Genomic DNA, 13,046 nt, shown 5'->3' with positions numbered 1-13,046 from the left:
ATAGTTACAGTGGTGAGCATGATGATGGTTGGTTTTGTGGTGGCGATGGGAGCAGGAAGATAGCGTGATTGGGGTAGGGAGTGGGGGCTAGCACGGGGGGGGGGGGTGGTGGGGGGAGGGGGGGGCTATGGAGAGTCACAGTGGTCAAGATGATGGTGGTGGTGGTGATGGGAGCAGGAAGATAGCGCGATTGGGGTAAGGAGTGGGGGCTAGCACGGGGGGGGGGGGGTGGGGGGCGGTGGAGGGGGGGCTAGGGAGAGTCACAGTGGTGAAGATGATGGTGGTGGTGGTGATGGGAGCCGGGAGACCGTGGTATTGGCAGGATGGGGGTGCGATTAACAGTAATTAGGGGGCACTGTTAACGAGAGAAAACGTTGGGGGACTGCTCTTAACCGGCATGGGGTGCTTTTAATGACAGAGGTGTCAGCAGATTGGGAGGGGGTGGGCTCACTACATTAGGATTTGCAGGGGTGCTGTTAATTTGGGATATTGCTAAACATAGTAAAATGGGGGGTGGGCGTCCCCATAACAGCACAGAATGGGGGGCAGGAATGGGAGAGGATGGCGATGGGAGATGGAGAAAGAGAAGGGTGCATGGGAGGAGAAGGGTAAGGAGATGGGTGATAGAGGGATGGGAAATGGAGGGATGGGGGTAGAGAGATGGGAGATGGAGGATTTTGGTAATTGGGGCATAATAATGGAGGGATGAATGATAAATGGAAACTTGGGAATCCACAGAGGGATGCGAGATGAAAAAAATAGACAAATAAGAAGGGAAGAGAGGTGGAGGATGACAATGACTCCAGATGTTAAGTATTCAACTCACATCTTTAAAACTTAAATCGAGGCTCAATTTTGCATTACATCCATCTCAACACAGGACAGTAAGGTGACCTTCCAAACCAGAGCACATGGGTTACCCAGCAGCTTGGCAAAATTATGGAATAAACTTTTTATCAGTTCACAAAAGTGGTACGGAGAACGGCGCATTTCTTCATGGGTCCACTCTCTAGTTTTTGACATGTGCTTCTCAGAGATCCCGAGACCGAATTTAAGTGTCGGTGGAGAGCCAGCAAAATCCAATATTTTATGGAAATATACCGAGGTTTGACACCACTTTTCTCTCTCTCTCCCAATATCGGGTTAAAAAATCCCAGTCGGAAGGGGTGGGGGGGGAGTGGAGGGGGGGCATCTCGGAGGCTCAATTCGCCCCCGTCGTAGGAACATGGAATTTCCACCACGCACCGCACGAGAGTTGTGAGCAGACGACGATGATGATGATGGGCGTCACACAATTCTCGCTTGATAAATGCTGCAAAAAACACACTTTGTTGGGAGGGGGGGCAGATTTCGCCACTTATCCCTGCCAAACAAAAAAAAACACGTTTGTTTTGATAGCCCCTGTTCTGCCATCAAGATTCGCTTCTGGGGCTGGGGAAGGCGGAGATGGAGTGACCACCGATGGACGTGAAATGAGTGATTTGTACTGTATCATCATCATGATCATCATTATACGGTGGTAATTTTTCGTGCGTTAATATTGAACATAAATCCGACGGTTTAACGATGACGAGCAGGGGGCTTTATTTCTCGTGGAGTATAATTCTAAATTTCAAGGGCGCCTCCTCAACCCCAGGATGCAGACAGCCCCCCCCCCCCACCGCCTTTCCAACAGCGAGAAGGGGGTAGGGAGGGGGATATTTTCTGGTGCTCAGGCCCGGACAGCTCCGACAGAAATGAAGCCCTGATGATGCTAACAATGTTGTTGTTGTTGTTGTTGTCCCACGTGTGTCGTACGTGCGCTGTACGTGTGCGTGTCGTCCATCTCTCAGCGCGTGTCGAATTGAAAGGCTCTAGGGTGATAATTCTGCCGGTGTACGTGTATATTTTTTATTGTATTTAACAAACCCTCTCTTTGCTCTGGTATTACGTTCTTAAATGTTTTTTTTTAATAAAGAAATGTTCAATTTGAAAAACAGCCCAGCACGAATGGTGATGCTGTCGATTAAGATGGGATTCTCGCATGTCACTACTCAACTACGTCGCCTGGTATGCAGGAGGGCCTGGGTTCGATATGGACCCCGACGCCTGCTGTACATTTGGAGTTTGCGTGTTCTCCCCGTGGTCGAGTGGATTTTTATCCGGGTCCTCTAGTTTTTTCCCTCCACAATTAGAACCAACGTACATTTAGAGTGTTTGGCTGCAATACATTTCCACGTGATAATAAGCCACTTCGTTGAGCTATCATTTGTGACCAGGTCACTTCAGAAAAAGAGCTATATAGCTCGGTGGGCTTTACCTGGTCAAATAAAACATTAGATCCAAACATCACAATGCAGGAACCTCCTTTCTCCTCTCGCCCCAGCCCCAGCCGTCAGTGACGTGCGGCGAGGTCAATGGCTGGGGAGGCACTGGCTCGTGTCAGAGCCAGATTCACACACGGAGAGGGGCGTGGCCTCAAAGAGGGGGCGTGATCTCACTGAGAGGGCGTGTCCTCACTGAGGGGGGCGTGTTAGATAGTGAGGCAGATGTGATAGCTGCCTCCCCTGGTGCTTTTTCATTGCAGTTTCATGACGAGACCAGCGAGCCTAAATATATTTATACACATACGTGAAATAAGTTACCTGGAGTATGGAAGGCGAGGACATGAAATGAAGGGGTCTACAAACATTACATTGGTGACATACTGAGATAGTAACAGGCACGCGCTTATTGCCCACGCTCCATCCAGTTACTGAGGGGTTGCGCAATCAGAGGGGAGGCTGAGCTCGTCGCTGCCTCACCTCTCGTCTCTTCCTGTATTTGCAGCGGAGCTCCGCAAATTTGGCGATTTTGACTATAACAATTATTGGAAGCGTACAGAAATGACATTTATAAGACAGATCAGTGGAAAAATCTTACTATTTATTTCATTGATTATTCTCTTTTTTTACTTTACTGTCTCCCCTGCCCGCACGACCCTGCCACCTGTGCTGCCGAGTCCCCTCAAGTCCAACCCCAACACGTTCCTCTTGTAAATAAGTAATATTTAAAAATACTTTTTAAAAAAACACGCTTTAATGAAATGTACCGTACGAGTAATGGCAGAACTCCACGACTTCAGGAAGTGGCCCCGAGGTTGCCATAACGTAAGTGACCGTGGTGATTTACAGCCAACGTCAGTTGAGCGTGGACAATTAGACCCAAGCCGAAACATAACATTTCAAAAAGATTGTTAAAAAAAAAAAGTTTTTTTAATAGAAAATAGTATTGTCATCAGTAGGACAGAAGTATACCCTGTTTGCAGTCGATACCACATTGGGAAGTGCGTTAAAATTGAGTTACAAGATTTGAGGATCCAACAACAACAGACCAGAGTGAATTTCGATTTAAAGCTTTCGTGACTGCAGGGATTCATCTTATTGGTTCTTTCGGTAACGTCACGTAGAAGGGAAATAATAAAATAATACAATTAAAACATAATAAAATACAATTCTCACGACGTTTCGGCCACAACGCAAGCAGCCGTCCTCAGGTGAAGAACAGGTCTGTCAGAAAGAGGACGGCTACTTGCGTTGTGGCCGAAACGTCGTGAGAATTGTATCTTTATTATGTTTTATTTTTATTATTTTATTATTTCCCTTCTACGTGACTTTACCGAAAGAACCAAGAAGACCAGAGTGAGTTAAATAAACGCGTGTAAATTGAAATATCCCCAATAGTTGCCGCCGCACTGCGCTTATTTCGATGCCGTTGTTCGCTCACTCACGCCCAGAGGTCGCAAACGGGTTTTGATTCCTTACCCGTACCCGGCCGCACCAGGGTCGCAAACGGGTACGCGTACCCGGCCGTACCCGTACCCTACCCTACCCGTATCCGCAGACAGATATCTTGGTGATATCTGTCTGTGGTTTTCTGGTTAGATTTTGTGTCGCTATTTCATTATACCTGATGATGATTGCTTGTGTTGCAATCGAAACGTCGTATGCTATTATTTAATTTATTATTTTATCTTTATACGTGACTTTACCGAAAGAACCAAAGAATAATTCCTGCAGTCACGAAAGCTCCAAAATTAAGATTAAGACGTTGGGAAATGAGTGACAAACAGTTACTCACCAGTGACTCACGGCCTACCCGTACCCGGCCGCACCAGGGTCGCAAACGGTTACTCGTACCCGGCCGGGTACGGGTAGCCGGGTATCGGGTAGGGTACGGGTATCGGGTACCCGGTTACGACCTCTGCTCACGCCGCTAGTGTCCGCGAGAGGGCCTCCATCGCGGAGGAGCTCCCTCTAGAGGGCATTTGACCCTCTACTCTTCCCGGATCAGATATCATTGATTTCGACTGCAGGAGGAATCCGATGAGCCATGAAGCTCTTTTTGTTTTCGGATGTCCAGTATGGGCGGGCCCACACTTGGCCACGCTGTCTTGGAAGCGATGGAAGTACTCACACTTTACCCCACCACACGCGCTTTGCCGATCGGCTAACTTACAGTGTACTCATACCAGAATCTGAATCTTTAAGAAAATTGCACCATCGGTATGGTTAAAACAGGTGCAACGCACCGGCGATACAGGTTTATACCAGATCTATTCTTATTATTTGGTTTTTTCGGTAAAGTCAAGTAGATATAAAATAAATTAAAACATGACGTTTCGGGCGCAACAAAAGCACTTCAGCAGTAGTTTCTTGCTGTGGTTGTCCCACCTGATGACGGACGCTTGTGTTGCGCCCGAAACGTCGTCATTTAATTTATTTCATTTTCTACCTACGTGACTTTACCGAAAGAACCAAAGAGTATGGATCCCTGCAGTCACGAAAACTTCAAATCTAGACACAGGTCCCGTCGACTCCAGTTCTTGGTTTGGAGGATATCAATCACAGACCATGTTCCAAAAATCTTGGATAAAATTTATCCGAGGTCCCACAAAGGATCATCTGGCCACGGTAATCAATTACGATCTGGGTCCACATATCCAGATCCGAATGGGATCCAGATCCGCGTTTAGCTCGTGATTCTGGTTTGAAACAGGTAAGTATATTGAAAGAGTGCAGTTCTTAGTCTCCCAGATCCAGTCCGGGTTCCAATCCCGGTCCAGATCCCACAAACCCAGGTCCGGATCACGTCTGAATCCAGTCCAGGTTTCAATCCAGAACTCGGGCCCACATCCACGTCCGCACTATGTCATGATCCAGGTCATGCTCCAGTCCCGGACTTAGTCCCGCAAATCCAGGTCCGGATCACGTCTGAATCCAGTCCAGGTTTCAGTCCAGGTTTCAGTCCCACATATCCAGGTCCGGACAAGGTCATGATCCAGTTAATGCTCCAGTCCCGGACTTAGTCCTGCAAAATCCAGGTCCGGATCAGGTCCGAATCCAGTCCGGGTTGCAGACACGATCCGAGTCCCAAAACCGCATCACTACTTCTCACCCCCCCTCCCCCCTTCTTCTTCCGCCGCCGCTATTCACTATTCTTCCGCCTCCGGCAAGTAGTCCCGACCCACACAACCCCTTCCCCCGTTACAGGAAGCGCCAACTCCGCGCTGTCGCTGGCGACGGCGACTCGGGGAAGTGTCGAAGTCGCTTCGAGTCGCTCGGAGCGGCGATCGCGTCGAATTTCGCGTTACCGCGCGAACGAAACGCGACCTTTTTTTGAGGGGCGGAGGGTGCAGTGGATGGGGGTCGGGGTGAAGGGGAGGGGGGGCGGCGGTGTATCCCTCCGCGCAACAAAAGGTGATGCGGCTCGGGACGCCATCTTGGATCTGTAGCATTAGGTATGCGATTGGTAAGAATATTATTATTATTTTTATTCAATAAAGACGCGATTGCGATTATTCTTACACATTCCGCGTGTGTGCACGCGACGTTTTAAATCACTGCGGTGTGTGTGTGTGTGACGGCGGGTTTTATTTTATTTTATTTACGCGCGCTAACTCGGGGCTTTTTGCAAGACTCTCTCACTCACACAGACGCACAGGCAGATTCTTAATTAATGTGCGTAAAATTATCGCGTGCATCTATAAACATACACACGACGACGGAATTCACGATTCGCGTTCTGTTATAGATTTTGCAAGAGGGTAATTTTGTTGTTGTTTGCGGCGGCGTCGGCGTCGTGGGTGTATATATGTATATCTTTTATTTTGTTGTTACGTGTTTAAAAATATATCATGGCCCCCCTCAACGTGAGGTTGGTGGTGGTGGTGGTTAGCGGGGGGTGGTGATGGTGTTGAGGATTGCTGCGTTCCTCGACAACGCGGGCCTCGTGTGTCATCGCAATGTTTACGTCCTCGACTCTTAGGCGAGTGGAACTTGTGAACGATGGTAAAGATGGGAAACCGTGCGCTGTGGTGATGATGATGATGATGCTGATGATGATGATGCTCGCAAACAATAGCAGCGCGCTCCTTTTGTGTTCACCTGGACGTTCGCTCGCCAGCGTTGGGAGGTGGGGGGGAGCGCGTGAACTTGGCACATGAACCTCGGGTACACGTGGGGGGGTGTGAGACGTAGGTGTGTGTTGTGTGTCGGACGTAGGTGTGTTGTGAGGGCAGGTGTATGTGTGGGAGGTGTGTGTCCGTCATAGGTTTGTGTGTGTCGGGCATAGGTGTGTTTGTGGGAGGTGTATGTGATAGGTGTGTGTCGGACATAGGTGTGTGTGGGGGACAGGTGTGTGTCGGAGATAGGTTTGTGTCAGACATGGGTTTGTGTGAGGTGTAAGGCATACATGTGTGTGTGTCTAACATTGTGTGTCAGACATAGGTGCGTGTGAGATATGTGTCTAGCATAGGTGCGTGTGAGAGACATAGGTGTGTATGACAGGTGTGTGTCAGACAGGTGTGTGTGAGAGGTGTGTTTGTGTGGAACATAGGTGCGTGTATGTGAGGTATAGGTGTGTGTGTATGTGAGGTATCGGTGTGTGTGAGGTGTGTATGTGAGGTATGTGTATGTGAGGGGTGTGTGTATGTGAGGTATAGGTGTGTGTATGTGAGGTATAAGTGTGTGTGTATGTGAGGTACAGGTGTGTGTATGTGAGGAGTAGGTGTGTGTGTGTGTGAGGTATAGGTGTGTGTGTGTGAGGTATAGGTGTGTGTGTGTGAGGTATAGGTGTGTGTGTGTGAGGTATAGGTGTGTGTGTGTGAGGTGTAGGTGTGTGTGTATGTGAGGTATCGGTGTGTGTGTATGTGAGGTGTGTGTGTGTGTGAGGTATAGGTGTGTGTGTGTGAGGTATAGGTGTGTGTGTGTGAGGTGTAGGTGTGTGTGTATGTGAGGTATCGGTGTGTGTGTATGTGAGGTGTGTGTGTGAGGTGTAGGTGTGTGTGTGTGAGGTATCGGTGTGTGTGTGTATGTGAGGTGTAGGTGTGTGTGTATGTGAGGTGTAGGTGTGTGTATGTGAGGTGTGTGTATGTGAGGTACAGGTGTGTGTATGTGAGGTGTAGGTGTGTGATTTGTGTGTGAGAGGTATGCGTGTATTAAGTCGATTCAGCCTCACATGAGTACCTGTGCGGTGTGTAAACATCTCCACGAGGGAGACAAAGGCGACCGGCCGCGTAGCTATCCACCCACTCCCTCGTGTGCTGTACCGGCCTTCATAGCTACTCACTAACAGCACTTGCCCCAACAGTTTATTCAGGCTATGGGGGGGGGAACTTTATCTTTGATGTGTCAGATGTCTGAGACATAGTTGAGTTTGTGAGAGAAGTGGGTGTGTGTGTGTCAGACGTAGGTGTGTGTGTGCCAGACATAGGTGTGTGTGTTTGACAGGTTTATGTGAGTGAATGGTGTACGTTACATAGGTATATATTGTGTGAGAAAGAGGTGAGTGAGAGGAGTGTGTGTGGGTATGTGTGAGAGGTGTGTGCGTCAGAGGGAGGTAGGTGCAAGTTTCAAGTTTATTTTACGAGGTGAGAACTGACGATACCACAAGTCTCCTTTACAAGCGACCTGAAGGGACGTTCGTCTCTGCCCGTATGTGGGTGATGATTGTGATGCATGATCCCCAATTGACACAGAAAGGTGGTGTTTGAGAGAGGTGTGAGGTAGGGGTGTGAAAGAGAGGGATAGTGGTGGTGTGAGAGGTGGGTGTGTGTGTGTGTCAAGTAAGTTTATGTTGTAGGTGTTTGTATCAGGACTGTGTGTGTGTGTGTTGGATATTGGGGTGTTGCGTTGTGTTTTGGTTTGTGTGAAGTGTATATACACGACAGTGATATGCGTATAATAATGTTGTGTGTCCATGTGTCAGCTACACGTTTTCTATTTGTTGTCTCGGATAGAGTGCACATCATGTATGTGCATACACGTAGGCTTTCGCGACCAATATTATCCATATTAAAGGTTTTTTGGGTTAGATCGCGTAAATATAAATGTGTTCTTAAACCCGCCACCACCTGACAGCCAAAAAGTAAGGGTTTTCACGTTAACAAAACGTGCCAATTTTTTACTATACTCTTTGGTTCTTTCGGTAAATTCAGTTTTTTTTCTTGCTGTGGTTGTCCCACCTGATGACGATTGCTTGCTTGTGTTGTGATCGAAACGTCGTGATCTATTATTTTTCTACCTACGTGACTTTACCGAAAGAACCAAAGAGTATGGATTCCTGCAGTCACGAAAGCTTCAAATCGAATTTGTTACTAGTTCAGCACACCGATGTGTTGGAGAGTAAACCCACAACATTTACGATTCAAGTACGACATTTCGCCAGTAATTACAACTAGAATCATCAAGCGGACATCCAGAGTTGTGGAGAAATCCTCCTAACAAGAACAACTATGGCTGTCTGCCTGATGATGCTGGTTGTAATTATTGGCAAAACGTCGTACTTGGAATTGTAAATGTTTGTGGGTTTACTCTCCAACACACGTGTGCTGAACTGGTAACGAATTGGCATGTTTCGTTTACGTGACAAACCTTACTAATTGGCTGTGTCAGGTGGTGTCTGGTTTAACGACACATTTATATTGACGCGATCTAACCCAAAAACATCTTATGGATGTACGTGCATGATATATTCTCGTAGGTCTGCGATAGGATAGTGAATGTCACGTGTGTGTGCATGGTAGATGGATACATGTTAAATGATTGGGAATGTATGCCATATGTGTGTATTTTGGGTTTGTGTACGTGCATAAGGTTACGTTTGTGTGTGCATTTGCCCAAGTGTGTTATGTGGTTTTCAGGTGTACGCGTGCGTACGTTTGGAGTGTGCATTGTTTGTGATGGGCATTGATGTACATGTGTTTGTTTGCACGTGATAGGCCCATGCATGCGTTTTGTGTGAGAATCTGTAATGTGTATACATGTGCACATGACCAGCCCTTTTGCTGGATGAGGGCCTCTCCACGCACTGTTGGTCGTCGGGGTTATTAGCAAACACTTAAACACGCTGGTCAGTGTGAGTTGATAAAGGTGGATAGCATAGATGGTGGAGCATACTGCAGTACAACATTGCATGTTGCTGCGCTGTCCTCTGTTGACAACATATCTCTGCAGCAGCCTCCTATCGCTCATCCAAGCACTATCCAGGCTCTGTACCGGGTGAGCTTCTCTAATCAGGTGCATTGTGGGTAATTTGTTGATAATTCTTATGAGCACATGCTTTATTTCCAAAAGATTGTAAAAACGGGCATAGGTGGATTTGACGGATGCAGTGATGTGAAGGGGAAGAAAATTTGCATTCGCCTGTACAATTTGTGCGACTTTCAAATATATTTTTGGACTGTTTGATGCAAACACATTTTTTTACGGCATGCAGTTTTCTAAAACACTTTAATGTGTACAGTGTGTACCTATGACGTATATAATACGTTTTAAACAAACGGCATAGGGGCCCGCAAGGAATCGTTTAATTTCAACGCCAGTCATGCAGTCTGTGAATTATTTTTGCCCTACAAACATCTTGATCCCAGCTTTTAAAAGCTATTTGACTTAATAGGATGACCATCTGCTGTCTTTATGCTTGGGTCGTTTTACAAAGCCTTCGTCCCTGTTGGGCCTTTTGCTTTTTTTCTGCACACTGAATTTAAAAGTAAATTAAACTATTGTTTTTATTTGAGTAGTTAAGGCCCACTGAGCGACACGCTCTTTTTTTCAGAAGAGACCTTGCCGCAAATGAGAGCTCGACGAAGTGGCTTATCATCACGTGGAAATATATAGCAGAAAAATACTCTAAAACGCATGTTTAAAAAATTGCGGGAGGAAAACAGGAGGAACCGGAGAAAATCCACGGGGAGAGAGATGCGCAAACTCCAAATATACAGGCGTCAGGGTTAGGATCAAACCCACAACCTTCTGTATACCTGGCCCGGTAGTTAACATCTCGCCACCATGTTGACAGCCTGCCGCCAGCTCTAGCTTTTTGGCCTTGTTATGATATATAATATTTAAAAATGTATGTGTGTTGAGCCAAAGAGAATATCAATTGGAATGTGCATGCTATGTTTGTTTGTTGTAGTACGGAGTAAGACTGATGGCCTTAATCTAAGTTGTCTTGTGGTTGTTGTTGTTGTTGTTTGACTTGCATCCCACTGGGATTTTTGCACACAGCGTTGGTGTACGGTGTTTTTTCTGCAATATTTTGCTGTCTTTTCTTGGATTTTCTGTTTGCACTTAGTCACATATTCACTTTAATATGTTTTCTTGTTCATGTTTTTGTTTTTTGTTTGTTGCGGTAGGCACCCGATTCAAGAGCCGAATGGCTCACAGGGCTATACCTAATAAATGAACTTGAAGATCTCGGAACCTAAGCTGGATTTAAACCTGGATAAAATACGGACGGGTTGTCAAATTACCCACATGACCCACGTGGGCTTGGTGAAGCCTTCATCCAGCAGTGGGATGACAAAGGGATGTGTGTACATATACATGTTTATTGTGTGTTTGTAATGGCACATGAGACAAACCTTCTTGGCTGATTGTTCGCTCCTGCATACCTTTAAATGTTTGATGTTACGGCCGGGCCGTTACGATATCCGTACACTTGTTTCCCTGCACATCGCTGCTATTGGTGCAGCGGACCGACCGCCGTGCGCTGTGTAGACCGGCCGGAACGCTCATGTCTGGCTCGCGGTGAGCCTTTGTGTTATGTACTGTATGCACGTTGAACTTCTTTCGCACCGTACGTAGCCGACCCCGCTAATCGGAGGAGCCTGGCCGTGACCCACGCCATTCTACGGTGTTTCCACGCCGTGCCGCGCGGCATGTACCCCTCGCTGACAAAGAGCGTGGGCGGGTTTTGCGCGCGCTCTCTCACAGTAGGTGGAGTATGGTGCGGAGCAGCGAGAGATCGTGACGTGAGCAGCGATGGCTGACAAGCGGAAATTGCAAGGTAAGTTGGCGCGACCGCACGACTTTCGAACGGACCGCGTCGTCGTTCGAGCCGGGGGGGTGGTGGTTCACGCCATCACGCCAGTCATCGGCGTGTACGTGACAGAGCCATCTTTGACGCTGTGAGGTGTCAGTATGGTAAATAGGTATCTCTGAGAGACTATTTAAGTATTGGATTTTTAGTGGTGTTTACCTCATGCGTGTCGATTTTTTTCAGGTACCTCAGTTTTCCTTGTGCAAAGAAAAACCTTTCTGAGCTGTTTAATCTTAGCACAAGCAGGACCCTCCGTAAAAGTCTCACGGACCGGTGTGGTGATCACACTTCACCACGCTGGTCAATGCAGGTTGTTGAAGGGGTTTCCACTTTGTACGTATATATGTTGAACTTTTTTCGCACCATACGTAGCCAACCGCGCTCATTGGACCGGGTCTGGTGTCACTCGCCACTAACGTTACCCGTGGCCAGAACTACCTAAGGCACCACCATGCACGCACACATGCCCCCCCCACAACCCCCCGTCGTCCCCATCTTGGATATAAACCATGGTCATAATTATTGTTACTAATTCTTTCTGCACTTCACGGTGTTACAGGGAACAAAACGCCCGCACAATTATTTGCGATAAGCACAGATGGCATGTACAGTGTATGCCTAGCAGCATGAACCGCGCATCACTGCACTCAACGTTTCGGATCGGGCGTCCTGTTATTCTGACACATTTACAAGGATGTTTTTAAAACAGAAGTTGCTGCTGATGGGAGAGCAGCTGGCGAAAGCACAAGCCTCGCGCCTTGAGAATTTTGCACGCGCGCAAAACACAAAGACAGTGATCCCCCGTGTAGCCTTAACAGACTGTTGGGCCAAGTGCTGTTTGCGAGTAGCACCTAAGGAAGGTCGCTCGGCACGGCACGGCACAAGAGAGGATTGGTGGCCAGCACCATGCCTGGCCGCCTTTGTCTCCCAAGTGGCGATGTTTACACACCATGCACCAGGTGCTCATTTGAGGCTAAGTCGACTTAGGGGAGGCTCAGGACCCATTCAGATAATCGTCACTGGTGTTGGCCATGAACAGGACACATACACACATGAAATACGTACACCCTTGTGCAGCTTTCCTCTTCCTGGAGTACATCGGAGCGCTGTGTGTCTTGTAAGCTGTCATCGCACGCCCAAAGGGGGCACAGAGAAATCCCTCGCTCTCGCGTTATATATGGCAGACATTGCCCCCTTCTTATCGCTCTCTAAGATTTCTGAACCTCCTGCTAACGTTCAAGGAACAACAACGTTTGTGTTCATGTGAAATTCCTCACGGATTCATTTAGAGGTGGTCTTTTTTTTATCAGCTTCCTGACATCTGCGCTCCATCTATCAGCTGGTGTACTAACTGCTCTCTTGAGTATATTTCATCTCAAGGGCTGAATTGTTGTTGGGTCAGAATGATCTGTCTTATTTTATATAAGTGGTATGTTCCTGGAAAATAAATGTAATCTTAATTCTGTTGGTCTGTGCACATTCACGCTTAACTGACGTAAAAGTTGCATTTCATTTATCGCGGTGAACTTCGCTGTGTCCAGACACGTTTTTGCAAACACCCGTCGCCCCCACTGATGTCCTCTTCTCCCCCCCCCCCCCAAATGTGTGCAGATACTACTGCCTCTATTGTATGTAGGGTATCTCGGCATATATGCCTGCAAAATAAATTAACATTTTTGGGGGGTGGCGGATGGGCGGGGGTAGTA

At 47.5% G+C, this 13,046-nt stretch overlaps 1 protein-coding gene across 5 annotated transcripts in view; it reads left to right on the top strand.

Moving 5' to 3' along the window:
- Positions 1-5,687: 5,687 nt before the first annotated feature.
- LOC144932724 (CCR4-NOT transcription complex subunit 3-like) overlaps positions 5,688-13,046 on the top strand; it is a 32,775-nt gene continuing 25,416 nt past the window's right edge. For 2 of the 5 annotated variants that reach the window (XM_078857106.1, XM_078857102.1), the window contains exons 1-2: positions 5,688-5,769; positions 11,235-11,307. In XM_078857106.1, coding sequence (XP_078713232.1) covers positions 11,283-11,307 — 25 coding nt within the window. In that variant the 5' untranslated portion in view covers positions 5,688-5,769; positions 11,235-11,282. Of the gene's footprint in view, positions 5,770-5,955; positions 5,979-10,970; positions 11,049-11,234; positions 11,308-13,046 lie in introns of those variants that run through there. The other 3 variants (XM_078857103.1, XM_078857104.1, XM_078857105.1) reach the window with 3 other exon arrangements.

Source organism: Lampetra fluviatilis, chromosome 5, assembly GCF_964198595.1.
Source record: "Lampetra fluviatilis chromosome 5, kcLamFluv1.1, whole genome shotgun sequence".
Taxonomy (NCBI): Eukaryota; Metazoa; Chordata; class Hyperoartia; order Petromyzontiformes; family Petromyzontidae; genus Lampetra; species Lampetra fluviatilis.
The sequence above is the reverse complement of the archived record's forward strand: the minus strand, read 5'-3'. Positions and strand labels throughout refer to the sequence as shown.